At 32.0% G+C, this 27,780-nt stretch overlaps 4 protein-coding genes across 8 annotated transcripts; 3 read left to right on the top strand and 1 right to left on the bottom strand.

Moving 5' to 3' along the window:
* The first annotated feature begins 1,603 nt into the window (after nt 1–1,603).
* LOC110651770 (probable disease resistance protein At4g27220) lies at nt 1,604–6,578 on the top strand. The gene is made up of 3 exons (XM_021807177.2): nt 1,604–1,881; nt 3,373–3,478; nt 3,633–6,578. Exon 3 carries the CDS (start codon nt 3,645–3,647, stop codon nt 6,576–6,578), a length of 2,934 nt encoding a protein of 977 aa, XP_021662869.2. The 5' UTR covers nt 1,604–1,881; nt 3,373–3,478; nt 3,633–3,644.
* A 1,053-nt stretch (nt 6,579–7,631) lies between these two features.
* On the top strand, nt 7,632–9,089 carry LOC131179408 (probable disease resistance protein At4g27220). The gene has a single exon (XM_058146248.1). It carries the CDS (start codon nt 7,632–7,634, stop codon nt 9,087–9,089), a length of 1,458 nt encoding a protein of 485 aa, XP_058002231.1.
* A 5,474-nt stretch (nt 9,090–14,563) lies between these two features.
* LOC110667905 (uncharacterized) lies at nt 14,564–18,856 on the top strand. Of its 2 annotated transcripts, XM_021828895.2 has the most exons (5): nt 14,593–14,881; nt 16,116–17,185; nt 17,471–17,541; nt 18,317–18,406; nt 18,693–18,856. In XM_021828895.2, the coding sequence occupies exons 2-5, from the start codon at nt 17,062–17,064 to the stop codon at nt 18,714–18,716; spliced, it is 309 nt and encodes a 102-aa protein (XP_021684587.2). In that variant the 5' UTR covers nt 14,593–14,881; nt 16,116–17,061; the 3' UTR covers nt 18,717–18,856. The 2 variants fall into 2 exon arrangements, with proteins under 2 accessions (XP_021657234.2, XP_021684587.2); XM_021801542.2 differs by lacking the exons at nt 17,471–17,541; nt 18,317–18,406; nt 18,693–18,856 and having other exon boundaries at nt 14,564–14,881; nt 16,116–16,568.
* A 4,587-nt stretch (nt 18,857–23,443) lies between these two features.
* On the bottom strand, nt 23,444–26,771 carry LOC110647620 (uncharacterized). 4 transcript variants are annotated; one of them, XM_021801546.2, is made up of 7 exons: nt 26,205–26,771; nt 25,539–25,616; nt 25,289–25,323; nt 25,134–25,189; nt 24,816–24,911; nt 24,362–24,464; nt 23,444–23,782 (listed from the first exon to the last, which is right to left on the bottom strand). In XM_021801546.2, exons 1-6 carry the CDS (start codon nt 26,631–26,633, stop codon nt 24,409–24,411), a joined length of 750 nt encoding a protein of 249 aa, XP_021657238.2. In that variant the 5' UTR covers nt 26,634–26,771; the 3' UTR covers nt 23,444–23,782; nt 24,362–24,408. The 4 variants fall into 4 exon arrangements, with proteins under 4 accessions (XP_021657238.2, XP_021657239.2, XP_021657237.2 ...); XM_021801547.2 differs by having other exon boundaries at nt 24,816–24,914; nt 26,312–26,769; XM_021801545.2 differs by having other exon boundaries at nt 23,444–23,841; nt 24,816–24,914; nt 26,205–26,769.
* Nucleotides 26,772–27,780: the final 1,009 nt, after the last annotated feature.

Here is a 27,780-nt window from a genome sequence, read left to right on the forward strand (position 1 = left end):
CTCAAGGGGACTAATGATATAGTACCACCCAAAATACATAAATGTATATAATTTTAATCCAATACAAACATTATCCACTAAGTATAAATATCCAACTTATTAAGAATTCCGAACCGTACTCTAACTGAACTTCCTCTAAAATAGGAACTCTATCTTAATATTAAATTTTACTCCAAATAGGAGTCTACTTGATGCCTATATAAAGAAATCAAGTCTCCCCCACAATCAGTTTTATTGTTATTTCTATTCATTCTTTACTCTACTCAATACCCATACTGACTTATGTATTGGAGAGGTTACCCAAGCCAGTCCATTGGTGTTCTTTTTTTTGTCTTGCAGATCCAAACCTACAGGAAAAACCTATAAACAACATCATGCATTATTATAAGTAAAATATTATAAAATAAAAATAATGCAAAAAACAATAATGTCAATAATATTATACCATTAAATTTCAAATTACCAATATAATTCAATAATATTTACAATTCTAAGCAATAAAAGAAATATAATATAATAATAAAATGGTTCATTTTTATGATAAAATTAGCTTTAACGTGCTATTTATTTAAAATAAAATTCAATTATAACAATTCATTATTTTTCATATTAATTATGAGAAATAAAGAATTATAAAGATGTAATGAGGTGAATTATTAAATAGAATATAAATAAAAAATAATATTTATAAATATAATAATATAAAAAAATCTAAATATGATAATATAAAAAAAATCTAAATATAAAAATAAATAAGTTTATAAATCAATCAGTTAATTTAATAGAATGGAATCAAATTAAAAGTTAATTACTTATCTTATTAATTGTAATATTGTATTTATGAAAATTAAAATTAAATTAAAAATAAAAGTTATTTGAAAAATAAATAAAAATATAAATTGAATCCGAATCCACATTAACAATTCAATTAAATACTATTCTTAAATTAATATTATGCTATTTTTGAATACTAAAAATTAAAATAAGGTGTTTAGACTTAATTTTAACATAAATTATTAATAAATGGTGGATTTAAAGTATTATCATTCTATTTTTTAAGGACCTTTATAGTGCATTTAAAATAAGGCTATTTTATAAATTATTTTAAATTCACACTTAAAAAAGATATTTATTAATTTATAAATTTAATATATACCTCCGCCTAAGTAGTTTGCGCTTAGCCGGTCCCAAGCACGGATAAAGGAAGAAGGTTACGGTAGGTGACAACCAGCATAAAAATTTCGTCACACCTTATGATATGGATTCAAATGATATAAACGTTGGGACATCCTCTACTCACGACGTGCTACATCGGAGGCCGGGTGTAGTGAGAAAGCCGATCCCAAATTTTTTGAATAAAAACTTAGTTGAGTTGAGTATAAATTTAATATATATTCAATACTTTAATCAATTAAACAAAATATATACTCTTATTAAGTTTAAATCTTATATTTTAAATTTCCTCGTCCAAATACAAGGTTACTAATTTTTAATGTACAGATTAATTTTTTGATTTATTTGCTCATCCCTTGCTTTTAATGCATAAAATAAAGAAAATTATTTTCATTAATGGTTTAAGAGAGGTTATTAGGTACATACATACATCATTTCTTGCAATCCGTTAAAGCGAGGCTCCACACCTTGACCGCGATTCCATTTCTCGTCGCTTCATAATATTTTGCCCTTTCTTTACCTAGTGCGCTCTGTTTTCTTTGTCTTGTTTTCTTCTGCCTCCAACTTGACTTCTCTCCCAGAGCAACTCGACTTCTCTCCCAGAGTCGCATCTCGCTCGCAGATCTAAGTGGTTGTTGGATCTCAGTGGCGCTTCATCTTCAACACTATTAAATTTATATATCTTTGAAGATTAACCCATCACTCCAGGTATGTGCTCTATTTTTTTTTATTTTTCTTTTAATTTTGCTTGAAAACAAATATAATAATAACAACAAAAATTCATGTTTAATAAATATATATATATTTTAATTTACTGAAGAAAAAGAACACAATAACGTTTTAAAGAACATCTTTTTAATAAAAAAAAATATATTTTTATCTTTATTTTTTATTTGTTTAATGATCTAATCATTACTTTTTAGTTTTTATTTTCAAAAATAGTAAGGGGGAAAAAATTGCAAATTATATATATTTTTTCTTAGATTTCATGCCGTTGATCTGTTTAACCTCTCAAAAGCTTATTTTATTGTTTGTGGTCTTACATATCTAAATTGGTTTTTAATTTATTTTTAATTTAATCTTAAAAATAAAAAAAATTAAAAAAATTAAACTTCTTAGGCTTAAATCACGAATTTTAGTTTGATATACATAAAATATATTTTTTAAATATACCTTTAATATTACATATTATATTGAATACATTCAATAAGTATTTTAGTAAAATTATAAATTTATATCAATTAAATAAACAGATTTTATTAAATTTTATAACAAAATAATTAAATAATATTAGAAATTTTGAACAAAATACATTTATTTTCATAAATTAATTAAACATTTTATTTATATTTAAAATTTCAAATGGCTAAACTTGTATGATACAAAGTAATTATTCTGAAAATATATATAGAAATAAATAAAATATACAATTATCAAGTTAGTTTAATCAGTTAAAATTCTCACGAGGCTTTGGATTCAAATTTCTGCGCAAGCATTCAAAAATAATTTTTCAAACCGGCCAGGTTACTTGATTTTTGGCGAATCAACTCCATATTCGGTTTGATTGCAAATTCAAACTAATTTAATACACAAATCATCAATTCACTGATCAACCCAAGAGTTCAATTCAGATTTGATAACACTGAAAAAGACATCAACTTATGTTGGAAAGTAAACATTTAACTTAATTTTCATTAAATATATATTAAACCCTTGAGTTTCTATCGGCTAGGCTTAGTTTGAAAATCTTGATTAATTACATAGCTATTAATAATTTTTATTTATTACTCATAAATATTGAAAATAAAAAAAAATAATAACGTTGAACTGTATTTTTTTAATTGTTTCCATTTTCTTTTAATATATATTTTAAAATTTATTATATTAAAAAAATAATTTTAATTAAAGAAATGAAATTATGCAAGAATTTAATTATTATTCCAAAATCTATTCCCAATACATAAATTTTTATTATAAATTAATTGAATTGAACGTTAATATAATTAAATTGAATTTTTGTATGTTATTATTTATTTTAATTTTATCTACTATCTGTTGGTGGGATGGTGATCAAGATAAAGCATGCATAAGTAGGTTGAAAAAATAAAATATCTACGATCAATTTCAGGCGATCTTGATTCATATGTTTAATTTTGCGTAAAGTTCAATATATACTATTTTTTTTTTTTTGAATAAAAGGAAAATATCATCACTGGAAATCAGAATTTACAGCTGACAAAACAAGAGGAGGATTGGATCCCCAATCCTACAGATCAGTTCAAGAAATTACAGAAGTGGCTAATAGGTGAGCCCTGCTGATCTTCTAATACAATGTTGAGCTCAAATAGATGTGACTCAATTATATGCATTTCCATGGATATTATTATAAAATGATACACATTTTTCTCCTCTCTTGGAATTGAACTTAACCTTTTACCCCTAATTTATTATATCTGTAGGATTTTAAAAAAATGGGGAGAGGCAACGATCCATTTTGGAAATATGCCTCTAAATCAAATCCTGGTTTCAAGTGTAATTATTGTGGGGGAAGCTACGCTGGGAGCATTACAAGGTTTAAACGACATTTGGCCAAAATTGAAGGACAAGGTGTTAATGTTTGCCCTGCAGTTCCTAAAGATGTTCAACAAGAAGTCTATCAAGCCATTGTAGATCCCCAATCTTATTGTCAAGGAATACGAGGTCCCAACCGAAAACGTAAAACTATGTCAAGTTTACCCAATAACAATGCAGCTTTCACAATTCCAACTTCTTCAGGGGGACAATACAACGTAGCTGTAGCTGAAAACCAAGTGACGGATGCAGGAATGACACTGAGGGAATTACTTCAGACCGCGGAACAAGAAATAGGGGAAGGGATTGCACTTCCAGGAGTGGGTAGTGAGATGGAGAACAATGCTGGAGGACTTGTGCCGCCAGTTAATACTTTAGGCGATACATTACTGACAAGAGAGGTCGTGGGTGAAAATTTTGAAGGAGATATTAAGTATATTTGGTATTTGTTAATGAATGATTTCTTAAGAATCGGTATTTATGGGATGGGTGGCGTTGGCAAAACTGAGCTGGCAAAACATCTCAACAATAAACTCCTACAAGACCCCAATAAGTTTCATCACGTTTATTGGGTTAATGTGTCTCCAAATTGCAGCATCCACAAACTCCAAAATTCTATTGCGAAGGCTGTAGGTATAAATCTTTCCAGTGAAGATGATGAAAATAAAAGAGCAGCAAGGTTGTCCAAAGAATTGACTCAAAATAAGAGATCTATTTTAATTTTTGATGATGTGTGGGATTATATTTCTCTTCAGGATGTGGGAATTCCTATCGGTATGAATGGATGTACCTTGATTCTCACAACTCGATCTTTTGAAGTGTGTAGACAAACAAATTGCCAGAAGACCTTGAAAATGGAGACTCTTTCAAAGGAAGAAGGCTGGTGCTTGTTTGAGAAAGAAGTGGGAGACGAAATGACACTTTCCAATGATGTTGAGAAGATTGCAAAATCTGTTGTAAGTGAATTAGAAGGTTTGCCTCTAGGAATCAGAACGATGGCCAGATATATGAGGGGAGTAGTCAACATACAACAATGGAGGAATGCACTGAAAGGTTTGACTCAGAGACAAGTTAGTGAGGAGATATTTCGAAAATTGAAACTTAGTTATGATTACTTGAAAGATCCAGCATTGCAACAGTGTTTTTTATACTGTGCATTATTTGAAGTAGCAAAAAAAGATGAGCATTATCGTAAGATACATAAAGAGGATTTGATACAGCATTTGATTGATGAGGGGATAATAAAGAGGATGAACAGCAGGAGAGAAGAGTTTGACGAGGGCCATACAATGTTAAATATACTCGAAAATGTATGCTTGCTGAATAGTAATGGTTATCCATCACTAATGCATGGCTTGATTAGAAGCATGACCCTTCAAATAATGAAAGAAAGTTCAGGAGTTAGAGCCATGATTGAATCTGGTAAGGGATTAAAAAAGTTACCAGAGGAAGGCATCTGGACAGGAGATCTCGTGAGAGTTTCATTGCATCATAATTCCATTGAAGAAATTGCTTCTAATCATTCACCAAGATGTCCCAACCTTTCAACTCTACTGTTGCATGACAATCTTGAATTGAGACGGATTGTAGATTCTTTCTTTAAGCACTTGCATGGGCTCAAGGTTCTTGATCTTTCTAATACAGGGATCCAAAACTTGCCAAATTCTGTCACTACCCTCGTCAATCTCGCCTCCTTGGTGGTCCATGGATGTGAAGAGCTAACGCGTGTGCCATCTTTAGCAAATCTCAGAGAACTGAAGAGATTGGATCTCGGATTTAGTGGAGTTGAAGAAGTGCCAGATGGCCTGGAATTTCTGTCCAAACTCATGTATCTAGACCTCTGCGGTACATCGGTAAAAGAAAGAAGACCTGGGATACTACCTAAACTCTCTCATTTGCAATTTCTTAAACTTCCTTTAGCGTTAGCAGTCGAGGGAGAGGAAGTTGCATCACTGAGCAAGGTGGAAACTTTGTATTGTCGTTTCCATGATCTCGTAGGCTTCAACAGATTTGTCGAATCAATGGAAGAATTGATGATTGGAAGTGAATTTGAACTTTTAATAGGACCATTATCCCAGGATATGGATGTCCCTATGTTTTTAAGCAGTTTTAATGTTGATAAAAGTGTTGTGGCGTATGATTGCAGTATCGGCAAAGACGGGAATTTTCTGAACTTTCCAGCTGACTTGCAAGGGCTAGAGATTGTAGAATGCAATGATGCACAAAGCTTACACTGTGTTCATCCGTTCAGATATGCAACTCAACTGGAACACGTTTCCATTAGAAAGTGCAATGGGATGGAGTGCTTGTTTTTGTCGCCTGAAGACGGTTGGCGTATTTTTCCAAGACTTAAATTTCTAAGCCTTCACAGTTTGGAGAACTTCCGTTTCCTCTTTGGCGGAAAAGTTGCTGTTGCACCATCATTGCCATATCATGGTAACAGCTCTAACCAACTGAGAACTTTTGAGATTATAAATTGCCCAACCATTAAGAAGTTGTTCCCTCCTTGCCTGCTGCCGAACCTCCAAAACCTGGAAGAGATTAATGTCAGAGATTGTTCGTCGATGGAGGAGATAATAGGAGCAGAAAGACAAGAAGAAGAAGAAACTATGGATTTCAGTCTCCCAAAGTTATGGAATTTCAAGTTGAGAAATTTACCACAACTGAAGAGCATTTGTGCTCGGAAACTGATTTGTGAATCTCTTCGAACCATCAGTCTAATTGACTGTCCAGGGCAAATGTTGGATGTACCATTCTTTTATCCCAGTGGCCATAGGGTTGGGATAAGTAGAAATCAACCCTTAAATTACTCTGTTGATCTCACCGAAATTTAGAGGAGAAGAACGAGGGCAAGCTGTTTGATAAAATGCCGGACCAATTGTAAGCCTTTTACTCTTATTGACATACTGTTTTAATTCAATTGTTTTTATATTAGCTCCTATTCGCCGAATTCTCCCCTAAATCTGTACTCGTTATCTCCACTCTAGACTAAAAAATGCTGCTTTGTGGGAATGATGCAACAAATGAATAACCTGCTGAGCTTTGAATTTGGTATAAAAATTCCTTTCTGAATGAAATGAACTGCTAGAAAATTTCTTGATGATGTTGCTAAAAAATTTAGCCTTGAATCAAACTCACTGTACTTGTAAGCAATTGCATCCGTATTCTCAAACAGACGTATTTGAAAAAGGATCTCATGATATCAGTCATCATTTCTTCAAAACTTCTGCTTGTGCTTCATGAGCATTGCAGTTCTACTGCTCCTTTAAATTACTTTTTTTTTTTCTGAATATGATTAGCTATTTTTTTCCCCTTCTGGGTCTAGTTCCAGCGGCACATCTGGAATATCCTAGCCTAAGACTAAATTATGTAGAAGACAAATTACAATTATTATTTATTATTTTGTCCATATATTTTGATAATTACATCATTACAAAATAACAAGCCCATGCCAAGCTGCTGACCATGTAATGAAGGGTAAATATGAAAATGCAAATCCTCCAGATCAATTGCAATTTCCTTCTTGGTGGAGGATTAGCCATTAATGTATTTATGTAGGGAGTATTCTATAGTTACTTTATTTTATTATAAAGTAAAACTATTCTGTTATAAAAAGAAGATTATTTAATAAAATTTTGTAATTCATCTTATGAAAATTTTTATGAATTGATATTTTTTCCTTAAAACGGTTAATTATAAAAAAAATTTTAGCTTAACGAAAAAAAAGTAAAATTTCTTCACGTAAAATAATACTTATAATATTTTTAAAAAAATCTAATAGATAAATTATATGTGATAACTTTTATTAAAAAATTATAGAAACAGATTACTTATTCATTATATGTGATCTTTATTCATCACGAATGATGCATGACTTGATTAGAAGCATGGCCCTTCAAATAATGAAAGATTCAGGAGTTAGAGCCATGATTGAATCTTGTAAGGGATTAAAAGAGTTACCAGAGGAAGGCATCTGGACAGGAGATCTCGTGAGAGTTTCATTGCGTCTTAATTGCATTGAAGAAATTGCTTCTAATCATTCACCAAGATGTCCCAACCTTTCAACTCTACTGTTGGATGGCAATTTTGAATTGAGACGGATTGCAGATTCTTTCTTTAAGCACTTGCATGGGCTCAAGGTTCTTGATCTTTCTAATACAGGGATCCAAAACTTGCCAAATTCTGTCACTACCCTCGTCAATCTCGCCTCCTTGGTGGTCCGTGGATGTCGAAAGCTAAGGCGTGTGCCATCTTTAGCAAATCTCAGAGAACTGAAGAGATTGGATCTCAGATCTAGTGGAGTTGAAGAAGTGCCAGATGGCCTGGAATTTCTGTCCAAACTCATGTATCTAGACCTCGAAGGTACATCGGTAAAAGAAATAAGACCTGGGATACTACCTAAACTCTCTCATTTGCAATTTCTTAAACTTCCTTTAACGTTAGCAGTCGAGGGAGAGGAAGTTGCATCACTGAGCAAGGTGGAAACTTTGTATTGTCGTTTCCATGATCTCGTAGGCTTCAACACATTTGTCAAATCAATGGAAGAATTGATGATTGGAAGTAAATTTGAACTTTTAATAGGACCATTTTCCCAGAATATGGATGACCCTATGTTTTTAAGACGTCCTAAGTTTGATAAAAATGTTGTGGCGTATGATTGCAGTATCGGCAAAGAAGGGAATTTTCTGAACTTTCCAGCTGACTTGCAAGAGCTAGCGATTGTAGAATGCAATGATGCACAAAGCTTACACTGTGTTCATCCGTTCAGATATGCAACTCAACTGGAATATGAAACTCAACTGGAATACGTTTCCATTAGAAAGTGCAATGGGATGGAGTGCTTGTTTTTGTTGCCTGAAAACGGTTGGCGTATTTTTCCAAGACTTAAATTTCTAAACCTTTACAGTTTGGAGAACTTCCGTTTCCTCTTTGGCGGAGAAGTTGCTGTTGCACCATCATTGCCATATTATGGTAACAGCTTTAACCAACTGAGAACTTTTGAGATGATAAATTGCCCAACCATTAAGAAGTTGTTCCCTCCTTGCCTGCTGCCGAACCTCCAAAACCTGGAAAGGATTAAAGTCAAAGATTGTTTGTCGATGGAGGAGATAATAGGAGCAGAAAGACAAGAAGAACAAGTAACTATGGATTTCAGTCTCCCAAAGTTATGGAATTTCAAGTTGAGAAATTTACCACAACTGAAGAGCATTTGTGATCGGGCAGTGATTTGTGAATCTCTTCGACTCATCCGTCTAATTGACTGTCCAGGGCAAATGATGGATGTACCATTCTTTTATCCCAGTGGCCATCAATCTTTTGACAGGGTTGAGATAAGTAGAAATTAACCCTTAAATTACTCTGTTGATCTCACCGAAATTTAGAGGAGAAGAACGAGGGCAAGCTGTTTGATAAAATGCCGGACCAATTGTAAGCCTTTTACTCTTATTGACATACTGTTTTAATTCAATTGTTTTTATATTAGCTCCTATTCGCCGAATTCTCCCCTAAATCTGTACTCGTTATCTCCCCTCTAGATTAAAAAATGTTGCTTTGTGGGAATGATGCAACAAATGAATAACCTGCTGAGCTTTGAATTTGGTATAAAAAGGGATATTGCTCATTAAGCTTGAATATTCTTGCTTTTTTTTTTTAATGAAATTCATGATATGTAGCAGCTGCATTTTCCTTTCTGAATGAAATGAACTGCTAGAAAATTTCTTGATGATGTTGCTAAAAAATTTAGCCTTGAATCAAACTCACTGTACTTGTAAGCAATTGCATCCGTATTCTCAAACAGACGTATTTGAAAAAGGATCTCATGATATCAGTCATCATTTCTTCAAAACTTCTGCTTGTGCTTCATGAGCATTGCAGTTCTACTGCTCCTTTAAATTACTTTTTTTTTTTTCTGAATATGATTAGCTATTTTTTTCCCCTTCTGGAATATCCTAGACTAAGACTAAATTATGTAGAAGACAAATTACAATTATTATTTATTATTTTGTCCATATATTTTGATAATTACATCATTACAAAATAACAAGCCCATGCCAAGCTGCTGACCATGTAATGAAGGGTAAATATGTAAATGCAAATCCTCCAGATCAATTGCAATTTCCTTCTTGGTGGAGGATTAGCCATTAATGTATTTATATAGGGAGTATTCTATAGTTACTTTATTTTATTATAAAGTAAAACTATTCTGTTATAAAAAGAAGATTATTTAATAAAATTTTGTAATTCATCTTATGAAAATTTTTATAAATTGATATTTTTTCCTTAAAACGGTTAATTATAAAAAATTGCTAAGTTGTAAAATTGTTTTAAATCGTCATTTTTTTTTAATTTTAAATTTTTTTATTAAGTAATAATTTTATTTAAAATTATAAATTTAAATGTGACATATAAGATAATGATGTTTTATTCGATTTTATCTTTAACTAATAAATTTTTATAGTATCGTTAAAAGAGCGTTTAATTAATACATTTTTTTATAATTAATTACTTTATAAAAATGATATATCATTTTACAAAAATGTTGATGTGAATTGTAAAATTGTGTTAAAACATTATATTTTTCATAATATCTTAAATTTTCATGTAATTTTATAATTTTAGTTAAAATTATAGATTTTAAATGTGATATATTAAATGATTATATCTTATTTGATTATTATTTTTTTATTTTATAATATTACTAAAAAAATATTACATATTCTTCTCTCTTTGGACTAAAATAATGTTGCTTTGTGGGAATGATGCCGCAAATAAATAACCTGGTGAGTTTTGAATTTGGTATAAAAAGGGATATTGCTCATTAAAGAATCTAGTAGATAAATTATATATGAAAATTTTATTAAAAAATTATAGGAATAGGTTACTCATTCATTATAGAAAATACTCAAATAATTAAAATAGTACATATATTTATACACTTTATAGAAAAAAATAATTTTTCGAAAATTATATAAGTTGTAAATTTGTTTTAAATCATTATATATTTTTTTAACATTTTAATTTTTTTATAAAGTAATAATTTTAATTAAAATTGTAGATTTAAATGTGATATATTAGATTATTATACTTTATTCGATTTTATCTTTAACTAATAAATTTTTATAGTATTATTAAAAAAGTGTTTAATTAATAAATTTTCCATAATTAATTACTTTACAAAAATGATATCATTTTATAAAAATGTTGATGTGAATTGTAAAATTGTGTTAAAACATCATATTTTTCCTAATATTTTAAATTTTTATAAAATTTTATAATTTTAATTAAAATTATAGATTTAAAATGTGATATATTAAATATCTTAATTTTTTATAAAATGTTATAATTTTAATTGAAATTATAAATTTTAAATGTGATATATTAAATGGTTATATCTTATTTGATTATTATTTTTTATTAATATTTTATTTCGTAATATTACTAAAAAAAGTATTACATATGTTTCTTTCTTTGTGAAGTGATTTTTTATTATTATTATTTTTGCAATAAATTAGATTTTAACTAAAATAATAAATGTTAAACATGAAACGCTAGATAATTTTACCTTATTTGGTGTTATCTATAATTAATATTTTTTAATATTATTAAGTATAGAGGAAATTATTAAAAAAATCTTATACTTTTAAAATTTTTTCAATTCTGCCTATACTTTAAAAATGATCAATTAAATCTTATACTTTCAAATGTTGTACAATTCTGCATCACTGTTATTATGTCCGTTAAGTGACTAATGGAGACACCACATCTGCCACATCATGCTAATAGGAGGGTAGAATTGTGTAACATTTAAAAATATAAAATTTAATTGATAATTTTTGAAGTATAGGCTATAATTAAAAATTTTGAAAGTATATAATTTTTTTAGTAATTTTTCCTAATTTGTTAATTATAAATATATTTTATGTTAATTATCAAGTAAATAAAAATATAAATTTAAAAGGGCTCGGGTATTTAAGATATTAATTAGATTTCGATAGAATGATTTTAAGAGGTATCTTGTATGTTGTCATCCTTAGTATAATCTAAAAACCAAAAACAAAAAATTCTTAAATAATTATTGTAAATTTTATATATAATTAATTAAAGTATATACAATTATAATAAAAATTAAGTCCCTACATTAAGTTAAAAGTTGGTAATTTCTTTTAAAATTACTCAATTCATTTTAATTTATACAAAATTAGAATGATGAAAAAGGATTTTGAATATTGATATGGAATTGATTTCGAAGGTAAATGAATTGCAAAAAAGAATCCGTATAACCAATTTTAATTATATATAAATTTAGGAGAAGTTATCAACATTAACTTTTTTGAGAGACTTAATTATTATTGTTGTTGTATATAGTTTTATTAATTATATATAATTTTTAATGTAAATATTTAAAAAAAATATTTTTTTATCTTTAAATTATGTATGCTTTGAATAACAACGTATAAAATATCTATTGGAATCATCATATCTAAATTCAATTATTATCTTAAATACTCAAATCCATTTAAATTATATATTTTACTTAATAATTTATATAAAATATATTTATAATTAATAATTTAGAAGAAATTACTAAAAAAATCCTATACTTTTAAAAATTTTTCAATTCTACCATAGACTTTAAAAATTACTAATTAAATCCTATACTTTTGAATGTTGCACAATTCTACTTTGCTATTAGCGGGACATTGCGTAACGTGGCTGTTGATATGGCGTAATGTGGCAGCTGACGTGACATTTTCGTTAGTCACTTAATAAAAATACTAATGGCGAGGTAAAATTGTGTAACATTTGAAAGTATTACACTAAAAATAATCATTTTATTTATTAATTACTTTTAGACCTAAGAACTAATTAAATTATTTTTTTTTTAAATTAATCTAATTAATTTTATTTTATTAATATAATTAATTTTTGACATGAGATAATTAATAATTAAATTAATGGTGGTTATTAGATGGTTATCTGAAAGAGGAAGTTGGTGGCAGTTTCAAACTGTTTCAAGCAATTTTAAAGAGTGGGTACGTGACTATAAATAATTGCAAAACGTAACAAAATGTGTTTCAAATTCTTTCAGGAATCTTTTAGATATAAGCAGGCAGAACTATAAAAATCAAATACACTGTAACGTAAAAAACCCAACTACTTGATCAATCAAATAATCACAAACTCTAGCAGTATATTTATCTTTAATTTTATTTGTCTTTCTATTTTTCTAACCTTATATTTATTTTTCAAGTCTTGTACTTAAATTTTTAGTAATCAATACAATTTTTAATTGCTTTAATTTTTCAATTCGAGTGATATTTTAATGAAACTGCATTCAGTTTAGTCAGATTCCTATAACCATTTGAGAGAAGTCAGAAAAGTGCGTAGTTGATATACTCGGTATCTAGCACGCCCGCAATTCCTAAGCTGTTAGCTAGCCAAATTATTTTCTAACAAAACAGTATTTAATTGGTAATTTTAAAAGTATAAGATAGAATTGAAAAATTTTTGAATGTATAGAATTTTGTTATTATTTCTCCTTAAATATATTATAAGTATTTTTTACGTGAGTAAACTTTATTTACTTTCCATTAAGTTAATGAATTTTTTATAATTAATTACTAAAAAAACTATTTTATAAAAATTTTATAAAATGAATTGTAAATTTATGTTAAATCATTTTTTTAATGAAATAATTTTACTTTACATAAAATAAGTAACCATAAAAGACATTTATATATAGATGTCCTTAAGATTTAATTTTATCAATTAAATAGTTCCTTCATTTTTCTCAACATATCCCTTATAATACATGCGAATCTCTTTCTCTCTCCCTATTCTTCCTTTCCCTGCAAATGCATTTTTTGTCAATACTAATTCCACCATCAAACACAAATCAATAAAAAAAAAATACAAATTACCAACCTAAAAAATGAAAATTAAAAATTAACAAATTAGTAATCCAATAAAAAAAATTAATAAATCAATAAAGAAATCAACATGTAAAAAACTCAAATCAACAAAAAAAAAAAAAACCCTTAAAACCCACTTGCCATAACGAGTGAAACGTAGGAGAAGTATCGAGCTTTAAAGGGAGGCTAGAGGTGAAACAAAACATGGTGTGCAAACTTCAGTAAAAAGATGAGTTTTGAGTTTGAAATGATGGACAAGTGACAAGAATTTGCTTGGAGCGTTGCTTACTATTGGGAAGAATTTGGAGTTGGGAGAAGCAATGCCCAAAGCGTCAACAGTGTAGAAAATCAAATTGTTGTGGCTGTCTCCTTCAACAACATCATTTGAAAGTAAAGGATCGTTATTCGCAACAACAATAAATTAAGGTACACAAGCATGAGGGAGCGAGACTGCAAGATAGAGGGAGGAATCTAGTGAGAGAAAAATAAAGACCAATAAAAGGAAAATGGGTGTGGGTGGGTCGCAACAAAGGAGGAGGGGGCTATGTACTCGGCTGGTGGATGGGTCTTTATGGGTCATGAGGTGAGGGAGAGATTAAGGGATGGAGATTGGAGAGGGTGGTGTTTTCTCTTGTTTTTTCTCTGTTTTGCTACGAGAGGGTCTCCTTCGACTGCCGGCATTGTGCATCTTCCCTTTGCCCTCCTGGGCAGGGGAGCTATTGGGTGCAGGTTTAGCCCTCCTCTTACTGGGGTAGGGATTTTACATATTGATATTAATTTATAATGCATAAAATAAATATTTACAAAATATAGTATTAATTTAATATATTAATATTAAAAAATTAATATACTAATATCACTATGTAAAAAATTATTTAAAATAAAGAAATGTGTGGATTTAATTTTAATTCAACCATTAATTCTTAACTCTAGTCTCCTAGCGGTCTGGAAACATGGGGCTTTTAAAAACTGAGAGGAAAAGGAAAACGAAAAATTGGAAAATCGTTATGGGTAAGCACTGAACCAGAGAAAAGCATACCCTGCGCTGAGATTTCAGAATTGCAGTTGCACATCCATTACCTAAATGACTAACGCCATTAAAATGGGCGAAGCTCGCAAACTGAAAGAGCAAGACCGTCAAGACAACAAGATTGGACAGATCCTAACGAACCTCGCTAAATTCGCTGTCGATTCTACAGCCAACGGCGCTCTCAAAGGCGTCACTGGTTAGTTATCTCTCTATTATCATCAAAATTGAAAATTTCTAACTTTGAATTGTTTGATTAAACCGGTAATTAAGAACAATTATGCTTCCAAATTGTTATATATTGCTAGTTCTCCGTATGAATTTGTGCTTGTAGGATATTATTTATGCGTAGATTTGAACTGTTCCTGAATTCATGGCCAAAATTGATGTGGTCAATTGGGTACTTCGCTTCTTCTCTGTTATCCTTGGAAATAGTCTTGTCTTTGCAGTGTATTAATGGCCTCTAATCAATTAATCGTTTAGATAGGTACAGCTCCTTCCAATTTAGTTTAAAGTCCGTGTTTGTGACTTTTTGCATATAGAATTGAATTCGAACACAGGCATGTAATCTGGCACTTTCTAAGATCACATATTAGACGATCTAAATATGCCTTTACTTGCATGAGTAAGCTGAGGAATATCATTTTTACTTGATGAATATGTGAAGAGCATATTTGAAGTGCTAATTCTTTCCAAGGGCTAGGGAACAACCCGTGAATTTGGACCTCAGGCGCTAAACTAAACAAAATTTCACTATGGAAGTATGTCTGCAATGTTATGAACTAAATGGGAGAGGCTAGTACGTTCAGTGATCAACAAAATGGCATAGCTGTTCCCGTGCTTTTATACTTTTTATTATAATCCAATTATTTTTCTCATCATTTATTTTAATTTAGCCACCAGCCTTATCTCATTTGCTTTTTATTTGGTCCCATTTTTGGTAACCCTGTTTTCCAAATGGTTAGCCTGGGGAGAAGAGGTGATATAAATCAATAGAAAATGTCAGTTTCTGAATAGAATAGAAGGGGGCAAATTTTCTTATGCGGTGAATGTTCATTCTTTAAATTAAGGATTGGCAATGCTAGATGGATTTTCTTTCTAGCATATTCTATATGTTGTCATTTTAAAAGTCATTTGCTGGTTAGGACAGGCTTTGCTAAGCTTGAATGTTTCATGACCTGGACTGGTTTAATTTTAAGGCTTTGACCACCAATTGTCCCAATTTTGAAGTATACTCTACAATATATCGAATGATCTTAGTTTTATGTAGATGACTAAGACTTTTTGTATTTTTATACAATCTGCTTGCTCATCTTTTTTTTTTTTTGGCCTTGATTCTATTTTAAACATTCTTAACAGGGTCCAAGTGTGCACCCCTCATTGTTGCATTTTATCATTCCACCATTAAGTTTATCATATTTTGAATATTGTAGGTCCAAAGAAGTTTTATAAGTTTGTGCAGGAGAGATTGCAGAATCCACCAACTTCACTTCCCTTAAATAACTGTAAGAAACCTGCAGATGTTAAATTAGTGGAGGAGATGCAAATAAAAGTAGAAGAAATGCTGGAAGACATGGCAAAGTTAAAACAACAAAATGAGACATCAGCCAAATGCATGGAGGGAACAAAACCTGTGAAGAAGGGACCAAATGAAGGCAGCAGAAAGTTAGATGTTTTGGAACCTGAGAAGAAGAGAATTTTTATTCGTTCTCGGCTTTAGAATGGGGCCAACCTTAATGACCTCAATGCCTGAAACTTAAAATGGCCAAAATAACTGCATTCTATGTCTTTCTTAATAGTGTCGTGGATAAACAATGCTTATTAGCTGTACCATTATGTTAAGTTAATAGCTTTTTACTGTATATGGGTATTGGTTTTTCCATTAATGCTTCCTCTCTTCTTCCTCTGGTCTTCTTTCTAATTGTTTCCTTATTTTCTGGTTAGAGGACTCTATCTGGAAGTTGTTTGTAGGATGACCTTACAATTCAAAACTAATGTCTATTTCAAGAGTTAAAATTGCCTGAAAAAGAATTATTCAAAATTGAATTTGTCATTACTTATCAGTCATACTCATTTTACGAAGTCATTGAATAGGGTAATCGTATATTTTATATTACAGCTCAATGAAATTAAACTCGATAAGAATTAAAATCTTCAATTTTTTCAAATTGGGAGTTTTTGTTTGTAATTGACACTGTGAACCGAAAACGGCAGACTTTGTCCTCCTGAAGTTGTCTGCCTTGGTCATTAGCCCAAATAAATAAGGGTAGTTTTGTCACTTAGTAAAAAATTTCTCTTCATTTCCATCCGCATCTGTTGCTTCTTGTTTCTCTCACTCTCGCAGTTTCTCTCAACTTCCACTCTCTAGGGTAAACAATCATGGCAGCATGGACTGCGGCTGCTCGTCAAGCCGCGAATCTCACTACGCTTTCCTCTCCAAGAGTTGCTTCAGCTCCTCAAGCTGCTTCCCTCATCCATCGGCGCGGTCTAGCCGGTGGTGGAGGTAATCTTTTCTGTCCTTTTTGGAATCCAAAAGATCAATGCTTGAGACCTAAAATTGTTGTTTTTGTTTTAGTTTATTTTTCTCAAATTTATCTAGCAATTAAGGATTGATGTTGATGCTAAAACTGTATCTGCCAAGGATCATATATGCAATTTATTGTTTTGATACATTTGCCAATATCAACTAGGAAAAGAGAAAAAATAAATAAAGAAAACAAAATAAAGGAATTTTTTATGTTTGGGGTTTTGTTGATTATTAGTTTTGTATGTTTGATTTGTATTGCAGATCATCATGGACCTCCTAAGGTCAACTTCTGGCAGGACCCACTGAACCCATCTAAATGGAAAGAAGAGCATGTGAGTTCTCTCTTTCATCTATGCTAGTTTTACTATTGTGTAGTTTTTGGACTCTTTGAAAATCTTGAAGTTATCATCAAAATACAGATATTATTAATTTCACTAGACTCTTGCATATGCTACCAGTGTCATAACAATATCGTAATTTTTTTTAACTACTTAATGTGCTAAGTTCTAAGTTAGTTTGAGTTTGTTTTTATAGAGTTGAACAAGTAGTCATTATTGATGGCCATATTTTGTTAATTAAACCATTTTTTCTACATATATCTTGCGTGTGAACTTGATATGGTGGTTAGAACACAAAAATGAAGATACGTGTCATAATTTTTTTTTTTTGGAAATGGGCCATTTCAAATCCTGGACTAGAGCAACTCTATTAACTTTCTTATGGTACATCGACTTTAGATTGAGCAGACTTGGGTTTAGGTTATAATGATTTTTTTTTTTTTTTTGTTAAGTTGCAAATGATACCAATATGTGTAAGGTCTTTGTTTTTGTCATTTTGTGTATGCACTGGCAAGATAGAGGGAGAGCAATAGACTGATAAGAATCAGCGACAGAGAGTGCTAGTTTTCCATGTGTTCTAGCTGGCATGTACTCTGAAGCTGTTGCCAAATCAGAGAACGCAGTCTCTCACGGTGAGGTGATGCATTTGGCTTTGACTTGAATCAAGGTTTCTATCTGCGATGAAGTAGTTAGAGTAAAAGCAATATAAGGATAGATTATATCTGTTTAATCTTATGCCTTTTGACTATGATTTTATTTTCATCTACAGTTTGTGATTGTCTCTTTAACTGGCTGGGGATTACTCTTCTATGGAGGTTACAAGTTCTTTACTGGAGACAAGAAAGACAAGAAGGAAGAGGTACTTCATCACTACTTTATGGGTTTAAATACTTAAACTAATTCCAGCCACCATCAAACATGTATACCTTAGCCTCGTTCGCAACATGAAAGAATTGCATTCACACCTCAAAAGCCTGAATATCAATTAATTGGGATTAGCTACATGAATTGTTTTGTCATTCCATCCTTTATGGGACTATGTTTTTGTAAGACATTTTTAATTTGTCAATTATTTCTTGTAAATTAAGAAAAAAATTTTATGATTAATCTATAATAATTATTGCAATCCTTGTTTTGTTTTGCAGAAGGTTGGAGAAAAATCACACTAGGTTTGGAATACTACCCAAATATATCTAGAAGTAAATCTGGGATGAGGATGTTTTTCACATGTTATGACCCTCCAGTTTTGGACAGTTTTATTTGTACATGACTCCTAAGTGGATGATAAATATCGGCTTTTTCTTGTTGCTGTTTTGATAATAAGTGGGTCATTTTTCTGGTAGGCATCTTGTTAAATCTTCACTTTTAAAGTATTATTGCAGCATATGGGTTTTATTTCGGTCACTACCAACTGCAGTTTCTTCACTGCTCCAGGAACCCACAATTTGGAGCTTTTATTTCCTTTGCCATTTTAACCTCGCCTTCATATGGTGAGAAATTCTCTGGCAATCTCGACTTTGATGGCACTCTGAAAATCTCTTGGAATCTTGTCCTAAACAATGTATTGTTTAGAATTTTCATTTTTTTTTTTTTTGAATTGCAAAATTGCATTAGAAGGCCTCATGAGCATCGAATAAAACAGATAGACCAAAGCGAATCAGGGATGGCACTGAGCCAATTACAAGGAAGCTGGTTTTTAAACCTAAGCTTAGCTAGGTGATGAACTGCAGAATTGGCCATTCCATTAACTCAACTAAGTCTTTATCCCAAAAATTTGGGATCGGCTATATGGATTCGCTTTTTTCACTCTGAACGATTTTGGGTTAAATCCTCAGAAATGTGTAATGCTTCTAAGTCATGTTGTATTACCCTCCTCCAAGTTAATTTAGGTCTACCCCTTTTTTTCTTTCTATCCTCTAACCTAATGTGCTCTACTTGTCTAACTGGAGCCTCCGTATGTCTACGCTTCACATGACCAAACCACCTCAATCTTTCTTCTCTCAACTTATCTTCAATTGGCACCACTCCTACCTTTTCTCTGATACTCTCATTACGGACTTTATCTAGTCTAGTATGGCCACTCATCCACCTTAACATTCTCATCTCTGCAACTCTTATCTTAGATGCATACGACTCTTTCAGTGTCCAACACTCACTACCATATAACATAGCGTATGGTCATGCAGTAAAATTTTCCTTTTAATTTATTGGGAATCTTACGATCACATAAAACTCCGTGGCACGTCTCCACTTCAACCATCAGCTTTAATCCTATGACTAACATCCTCCTCACATCCCCATCTACTTGAAGGTGAGCCTAGATATTTAAAGTGATTACTTTGGGAGTACCACCCCATTCAAACTAACTCCTTCCCTATCACTAGTTTGGCCTTCACTGAACTTGCAATGCATGTATTCTGTCTTCGTTCTACTTAACTTAAAACCCTTTGACTCTAGAGTACTTCTCCAAAGTTCTAGCTTCCTATTGACTCCTTCTCGTGTCTCATCTATCAGAACAATATCATCCGCAAACATCATGCACCAAGGAATACTCTCTTGTATATGTTTTTCATCTAAAACTAATGTAAAAGGTAAGGGCTTATGGTCGATCCTTGGTGTAATCCAATTGAGATCGGAAAATCACTTGTGTCCCCTCCCACTGTGCGCACAATAGTAGTTGCTCCTTCATACATATCTTTCAATACTTGTATGTACCTAATAGATACCCTCTTTTGTTCTAACACATTCCATAAGATCTCTCTTGGAACACTATCATAAGCCTTCTCCAAATCAATAAAAACCATGTGTAGATCTTTCTTCACATCTCTATATTTCTCCATCAAGCTTCTAATGAGAAAGATCGCTTCCATAGTTGAGCAATGGGCATGAAACCAAATTGATTGAGAGAGATAGAAGTATCATGACGTAGTCGATGCTCCACAACTCTCTCCCACAACTTCATAGTATGGCTCATGAGTTTAATTCTATAGTTTGAGCAACTCTGTATGTCTCCTTATTTTTAAAACTAGGTACTAAAATACTATTCCTCCCTTCATCGGCATTTTCTTTGAGTTTAGAATCTTATTAAATAATTTAGTTAACCATGCCACTCCCATATCTCCCAAATACTTCCACACTTCAATTGGTATTTCATCGGGTCCACAGCTTTACCCACTTTCATTCTCTTAAGTGCTTCCTTTACTTCTAAAGATCGAATCCTTCTAGTATAATTTACATTCTTTTCTATTGTTCTATAATCTATATTCACGCTATTACCATTTTGACTATTATTAAAGAGATCATTAAAATAATTTCTCCATCTTTCTTTAATGTCCTCATCTTTCACCAACACTTTTCCTTCTTTATCCTTAATGCACCTAACTTGATTGAGATCTTGACATTTCCTTTCTCTACTCCTTGCTAATCTATAAATATCTTTCTCCTTCTTTAGTTCCAAGTTTCTCATATAACTTTTCAAAGGCACGTGCTCTTGCTTGACTAATCGCCTTTTGCCTCTTTCTTTGCTATCTTGTCTTGTTCATATGCCTCATTATTATCACATTTAGGTAATTTCTTATACCATTCCCTTTTTCTCTTCACTGCCTTTTGTACTTCCTCATTCCACCACCATCTCTCTTTTGAGGGTGGTCCATGTCCTTTAGACTCTCCAAGTACTTTTCTAGCTACTTCTCTAATCTTTGATGCCATCTGTATCCACATATCATTGGCCTCCATATCTAGCTTCCATACTTCGGACTCGAGAAGCTCATTTTTGAACTTCACTTGCTTTACTCCTTTGAACTCCCACCACTTTGTTCGAGCTACACTATTTCTTCTAACCTTACTTGAATTGTTCCTAAACTTAACATCCAAGACCACCAACCTATGTTGACTTGTTAAAGCCTCTCCTGGAATGACCTTGCAATCCTTGCATAGAGCTCTATTTGTCTTCCTGGTTAAGAGGAAGTCGATTTGGCTTCTATGTTGCCCACTTTTGAAAGTCACTAAATGTGACTCTCTTTTTATAAAGTAGGTATTTGCTAGTATTAGGTCATATGCCATAGCAAAATCCAGGATGCTTTTTCCCTCCTCATTTCGACTGCCAAAACCAAAACCTCCATGAACATTCTCATAACCTTGCCTATCACTTCCTACATGTCCATTCAAATCTCCACCAATGAAAACATTCTCTTCATTCGGTATGCTTTGCATTAAATCATCCATATCTTCCCAAAACCTTTGTTTACTCTCACTGTCTAGTCCTATTTGTGGGGCATAAGCACTAATTATATTTATTGTTTCTCCTTCTAGTACTAGCTTTACTAGTATAATTCTATCTCCTACTCTTTTACTACTCTGCGTCTTTCAATGTTTTGTCTATGATTATACCCACTGTTCTTATTTCTCTCCTTTCCAGAAACCACGGTTTGTACCAATTACCCACTTCCTTACTTTTCTCTCCTACCCATTTAGTCTCCTGAATGCAAGCAATATTCACCCTTCTCCTTTCCAAGGTATCCACAAGCTCCATTAATTTTCCTGTAAGTGATCCAACATTCCAAGTACCAACCCTGATCCTCCTCCTATCCTGCTCCTTCTTAATTGGTCTCCTTCTATGATATCTTCTATTGTTTTCTATATCTATCTTGCGTTCTGTTCCACTATTTGTTCTACTATCTGTCCTATGGACTAACTTCTTTACCCACACCCGTCCATGATGTGGGAACCCTTGCTCACTTAACACCACACCCGGGCGCCGGCATGGCGCGTCGCTTTCGGTGAACGCCCTACACCCTTGCATATTTATCACTACACCCGGGCTCCAATGTAGCGCGTCGTTAGTAGAGGACGCCCCAACGTTTATCTCATTTGAATCCATATCATAGGGTGTGACGAAATTTTTACGCTGGTTGTCACCTACCGCAACCCTCCTCCTTTACCCGGGCTTGGGATCGGCTAAGCGCAAACTACTTAGGCGGAGTTAGAATTGGCCATTCCATTAACATTAGAAAATTCTACTTGCCCAACATAGGGGACTATAGCCGTGATAGCTTGCACAGTGGCAAAAATTTTTCAGTGCTGGCACTTTTGAGAGTTGTTAATAGCTGAAATAAGCACTGCTGAATGACTGAAATCTGATTTCAGAATTATAGAGGAGCTTCGCATAGATTTGCTAGCAGCACAGCTTCTAGAAGTGCTTTTGCGTCGCCTAATAAAGGGGAAGAGAACGAATTTCTTGGCCACTCCATCCACCAATCTACTTGAATGATTCCTAGCTATTTCCGCTATTGCTGCTAAAGGTTGACCTCTCTTTCCAGGCCGCATCACAATTAAATTTCGGATGAACTCTAAATGGAGGCTGCCGCGGATTGCGACACAGCAGGTATAGAATCAACTCTGATTGGGTCATTTCAGAGGTAGCCAGAGACATTTCAGCCACGGTTTTGGAGATGCGATGGGAAGTGGCCAAAGGATTGGGTTCACAGCAGTCGACTACTGCACTATTCCTCTCTTTCCATATATTCCAGCTTGTAATGGCTATGGAGTTGAGAAAATCTTGGTGTACATTTCCAGCCATGGCTTCTTGCATCATTGTGGTCCACCATTAAGAGAAGGAAGAGAATCCGACTGGATTAGGTTTATAGGCACAAGGACTCGTGAACTTCGTTGCTCTTGTATGATTACACCAGAACAAAGCATGCTCAACAGTTTCCTTCTCCTCATTGCAGATTGGGCAAATGGAGTCTACAGACACTCCTCTCTTGATCAAGTTATCTCGGACCGGCAAAGTGTTAAGCATTACCAGGTAGTAGATATTTGGGCTGGAATTAACTGGATAAATTTGACCTTATTTTTCATTTTAACTGTGCCTTCGCCAAGCATTTACACGAGCAGATAACCAAGGGTAACTAATCTTTTACTCACAATATTCAATTCTGGATGAAAATGTAAACTCAAAATGTCTACAGACAGCAATTCACAAGTTTTTACAACTGTAAACAATTTCTAGTTTTTGTCCTAAAAGCTCAGAACATCACAGCTCAGAGTAACAAGAAAATTAACAAGATATGCGAGCAAAATATACAGGCTAGTCTACTGAGCTCCAGTAGAAAATGTAACATTGCAAAAATTTTAGAATACAGCATTTTAATTTGGGTAGTTATTACTCCTGCATTATCATGGCTGTGCACTCAGGGTTGTTCCAGTTGATCATGCAAAGGTCCTCCACCATCACCTGCTCTTTAACTTGGATGATAAGTAGGATGGAGATGAATAAAATGCAAAATGCCACAGCTGGGAGATGAGGGACAAGAAGAAAAGAAAGACAACGGAAATAAAAAAGAAAAGAAAAGAAAAGAAAAAGCATCTTTTAACAATGCTTACACTAAGATATCCATTGTGCCGATTCATTCACTATTTTTTTATGTAAGTAATGGCAAACATAATCATGAATGAGAATTCAATTATATGCAATAATTCCACAAAAAAACATAGAACTCGCTTTTCCCTCCCCTAAAATTTTGTTCACCATTTTGATTTCATGCAAAATTTGCTCTTACCTTCCCAATCAATATGTCAGAAAACCATTATCAGTGCTAAACATTTGAAGTCCCAGAATGGTCACTATAAAGAACTAAGCAAGAAGCATGAAGCTTCAAATTAACAAGGTTCTTCAATTTCAAGAGTGAGAAACTAAACAAGTCCACAGATGAAATAATTGAAGCCCATAATTGGTCCACACTTCCAGCTATCTTGCCATTACTAAAACTGAAATGAGACCTATAATTGCAGTTCAAGAGTCTTTAGCACAAACCATAGTATTCTGTCTGAGGCCCTATTCTGCATCATTTATTTAAGGCCTCAGTCTGCATCTTTTATTTCTGCTTCAATGTCAACAACTGAAGAAGAATCCTTTCCTGCAGAAGCCACAGTGATGTTCCAAAATTCATGAATCATTCAGACGTTGACAAACTATAGAATAGAGAAGATTAGATATCTTAGCAGCAATGTCAGCTATGTGTGCAAGTATATTGAAGTGGACCTCCCCTGACCAAGAAAGGGAATCCAGTTTTGATAACAAAATTCAATAAGAAGATGTAGAGAAGCCAAGTAGGGGGAAATGTACCTTGGAGCTTAAAGATGGTGATTAACCAAATGAGATTTAATATTATCTTTATAATCATCACATGCAAACTAAGAAGTAATTAATTCAATTCATATCGCATATCATTAATGAAGGAAAAAGTAAAAGATATTGCAGGGTGAACCGTTCTTGGAAGCAGCAGAGAAGTCACCAAATGCCTGTCCAAATGTTGTTGAACTGTTGGAGAATTTTACAGAATCCCTCACGAACTCATCTTCCACTACTGATATCCAAGGAAATATCATAAAACACAAAGAATGGCAAAGACGTCATGGACAGATGTATATTTTTACCAGTCAATGAAGTAGATATTTGAAGATATAGAAGATTCAGTTTGCTGCCAGTAAGATGACTGTACTCATAGACCAATAGACTAGGAATACAAAGATAAAATGCCAAAAGAATGAAAAAGAGTATAAGGTGATGCAGACATGGCTTTCACCTGAGAACGGTTGACTGCAAAAGGGGCACAACTGCAATTCATCATTCAGAGTGGATCTGCGAAAGTTAACATTATGATCCAAGGTGAATGACTTGCAATGAAAAGCTATCTCATAAAGGTTCTATAAATTCAATTAGAATCTCTGTGACCCTTACTTGAAAATCTGAAAATCATTTCCACAATTTGGGCACTGCATGAAAACCAGAAAGCATAAAACAATCAATTATGAAAGCAGAAGCAGAAGAGCTATTTAAGAAAGCCCTACCTTCCTGAGGACACCTGCATTCCATTAAACAAGTAGGTGCATATGCACACATACACATACACAAAGCCAGAAAGATTCCACACAACAATATTTAATAAGAAAGAAATAAATGTGACTAGAAAAGGTTAAAGAAGCCCCACAGTGCCTTGAAGTATATCCCGTCCTGCCCACCAGAGGAAAGCTCCCAAACCAACAATAGGTATTAGTACTGCCAGGAGCTGCAAGAAAGCATCGATCAATTAGATTTAACTTGGTATACTGAACCCATTGCCAACTCAAGATACATCCAAGTAAAATTCTATTACAATATGAGGCCCAAAGATAACACAATATTGTCTACTGAAAAGAGTTGTTACAGACAGAAAGGCATAAATAAGACCAGGATAAAAAATAAAAACTAAGCAAACATGGGAAGATTAAAGAAGCTGATTAATTCTTAAGTAGGATAAATACAGACCATATCAAAGCAATTTCTCCATGCTCCACATAGTGCAATGAACTTGGCACATCAGTTGATGCATCTTACAAAGTTATGAGAATATAACACTCAGTGGATCAGAAACTAACTACAGCTTCATTGGTTATCAAACTAAAAGGAATTCAGTAACTAACATAATAATTTGGTAAACTAATAAATTCCATATTGAATTTCTATTAATAATCGACAAATAACACGAACAATTGAAAGCTGTAGTAGTAAGTGCTTAATGCTCGACATGATTAACCAATGTAACAGATAATAATCAAACAAAATAACGACTCAAAAAGATTTCTAAAGCAGAAGAAACAGGCACAGACAGGCATACCCAAATAGAAATAACCAAGTCTAAAACCCAGCCAATAGCATCAAAAATCCAACCAAGCTGCCCAGTCATTGAAAGGTAAGTCAAGCCAATTGCCAAAGCAACATTACCCAGAAGTCTAATAGTGCTACTGTTATCTCTTCCACCACCGCCGCCGCCGCCGCCGCCACCACCATTAAACCCAAAGCCCTGATTAAAACTCACCAAAACCACCCTCCTCTTCCTTTTCCACACCTCATGTTTTACCAAAATCCCATCTTTCCCCCTCCCCATTTCCAATAAACTCCATTTCTCTCTATTCGCCCTCAATTTAGATCTGTTTCGATTAAAAGAAGTAATCCTTGAACTTGGTAGAGAGTGAGAATAAATGAATTTCTTGCATACGTCATCGTGAAGAGTGTTTAAGATGGAGATTTGAAGCAGAGAAGTCATGGCAAAAATGGTAAATTCGGATAGAATCTATAACACAGGTTTTGGATAGCGTATCCTTGATTTCATAGTTCAACGGAACCCAGCATAATGTTCAATTTTGCGGTGACGGCTTGTACTTTGTAGAAGCATCTATTTTCCTGCGTTCAGTCCAGATATTTGCCCCTCCAAGTTGACCTGTGGAAGGGTGCCACGTGTATTCAGAATTAGTTGATTGGACCATTAAAAATTATTATATCTAGACTTAATTAGAGTTTAATAATTATTTAATTTTTATATTTTATTTTTATTAAACAATTTAGGTACTCTTTTAAATTTTTTATTATTTATATTACTTAAATTATTATTTAATTATTATATTTAAATTTTTGTTAATTATTTTTTTTAACTTTTATTATTCATATTATTTAAATTAATATTTAATCTATTTACATTAAAAAAATTAATTAATAATATCTACTTTAAAAAAATAAATTATTATTTAATTTTTTTATTTTAAAATATATAAATTAATTAATTAATTTATATATTTTAAAAAATATATCTCAATAAAAATAAAAATTTTATTATATAGAGATTAAATTTAAATTTAAATTTTTTTAATTTTTAATTCTTTAAATATTATTTTTATATTTTTTTATTAAAAAATAATTTTTCTTGATTATTAAAAAATTTAAAAAGAAATTTTTTTTTTAAACAGTTTGTACCTTTTTATGTACATATAACAATAAATAAAGAATGAGAGGGAAGAGTGTGAGTGTAAATAAGAAAAATCACGAAGAAAGGGAAATAAGGGAAAGAAAATTAAAGTAGCATAGATATAAAAAATAATTATGAGACTAAAAAATTTATGAAGTCAAATTACAGAATTAACTAATATGTTTTTTTAAAATATAAGAACAAATCAATTTGTTTCAATAAAATAAAAAGACTAAATAATAATTTCACTAGTATTAATAGAAACAAAATATAAAAATTAAATAATATATTTTTTAAAATATAAAAATTAAATAATTAATTTTATTAAAATACAGAGACTAAATAGTAATTTTTTTTTCAATATCAAAATATTTAAAATTCAAATAAAATTTACTTAAATTATTTATATTTCTTTTAAATATAAATTATTATTATTATTTGAATAATATTT

This window comes from Hevea brasiliensis, chromosome 4, assembly GCF_030052815.1.
Source record: "Hevea brasiliensis isolate MT/VB/25A 57/8 chromosome 4, ASM3005281v1, whole genome shotgun sequence".
Lineage (NCBI taxonomy): Eukaryota > Viridiplantae > Streptophyta > Magnoliopsida > Malpighiales > Euphorbiaceae > Hevea > Hevea brasiliensis.

Bases quoted from the DNA above. Each gene is read 5' to 3' on its own strand.
- LOC110647620 (XM_021801545.2), bottom strand. From the start codon at position 26,633: ATGACTTCTCTGCTTCAAATCTCCATCTTAAACACTCTTCACGATGAC. The intron at 25,324-25,538 runs GTGGGGCTTCTT...GTTTTCATGCAG, and splicing joins GGGATATACTTCAAGGCACT to TGCCCAAATTGTGGAAATGA. The intron at 24,465-24,815 runs GTTCACCCTGCA...TGGCTTCTGCAG, and splicing joins CTCTGCTGCTTCCAAGAACG to GAAAGGATTCTTCTTCAGTT.
- LOC110667905 (XM_021801542.2), top strand. From the start codon at position 14,740: ATGACTAACGCCATTAAAATGGGCGAAGCTCGCAAACTGAAAGAGCAA. The intron at 14,882-16,115 runs GTTAGTTATCTC...TGAATATTGTAG, and splicing joins CGCTCTCAAAGGCGTCACTG to GTCCAAAGAAGTTTTATAAG.
- LOC110651770 (XM_021807177.2), top strand. From the start codon at position 3,645: ATGGGGAGAGGCAACGATCCATTTTGGAAATATGCCTCTAAATCAAAT.
- LOC131179408 (XM_058146248.1), top strand. From the start codon at position 7,632: ATGGCCCTTCAAATAATGAAAGATTCAGGAGTTAGAGCCATGATTGAA.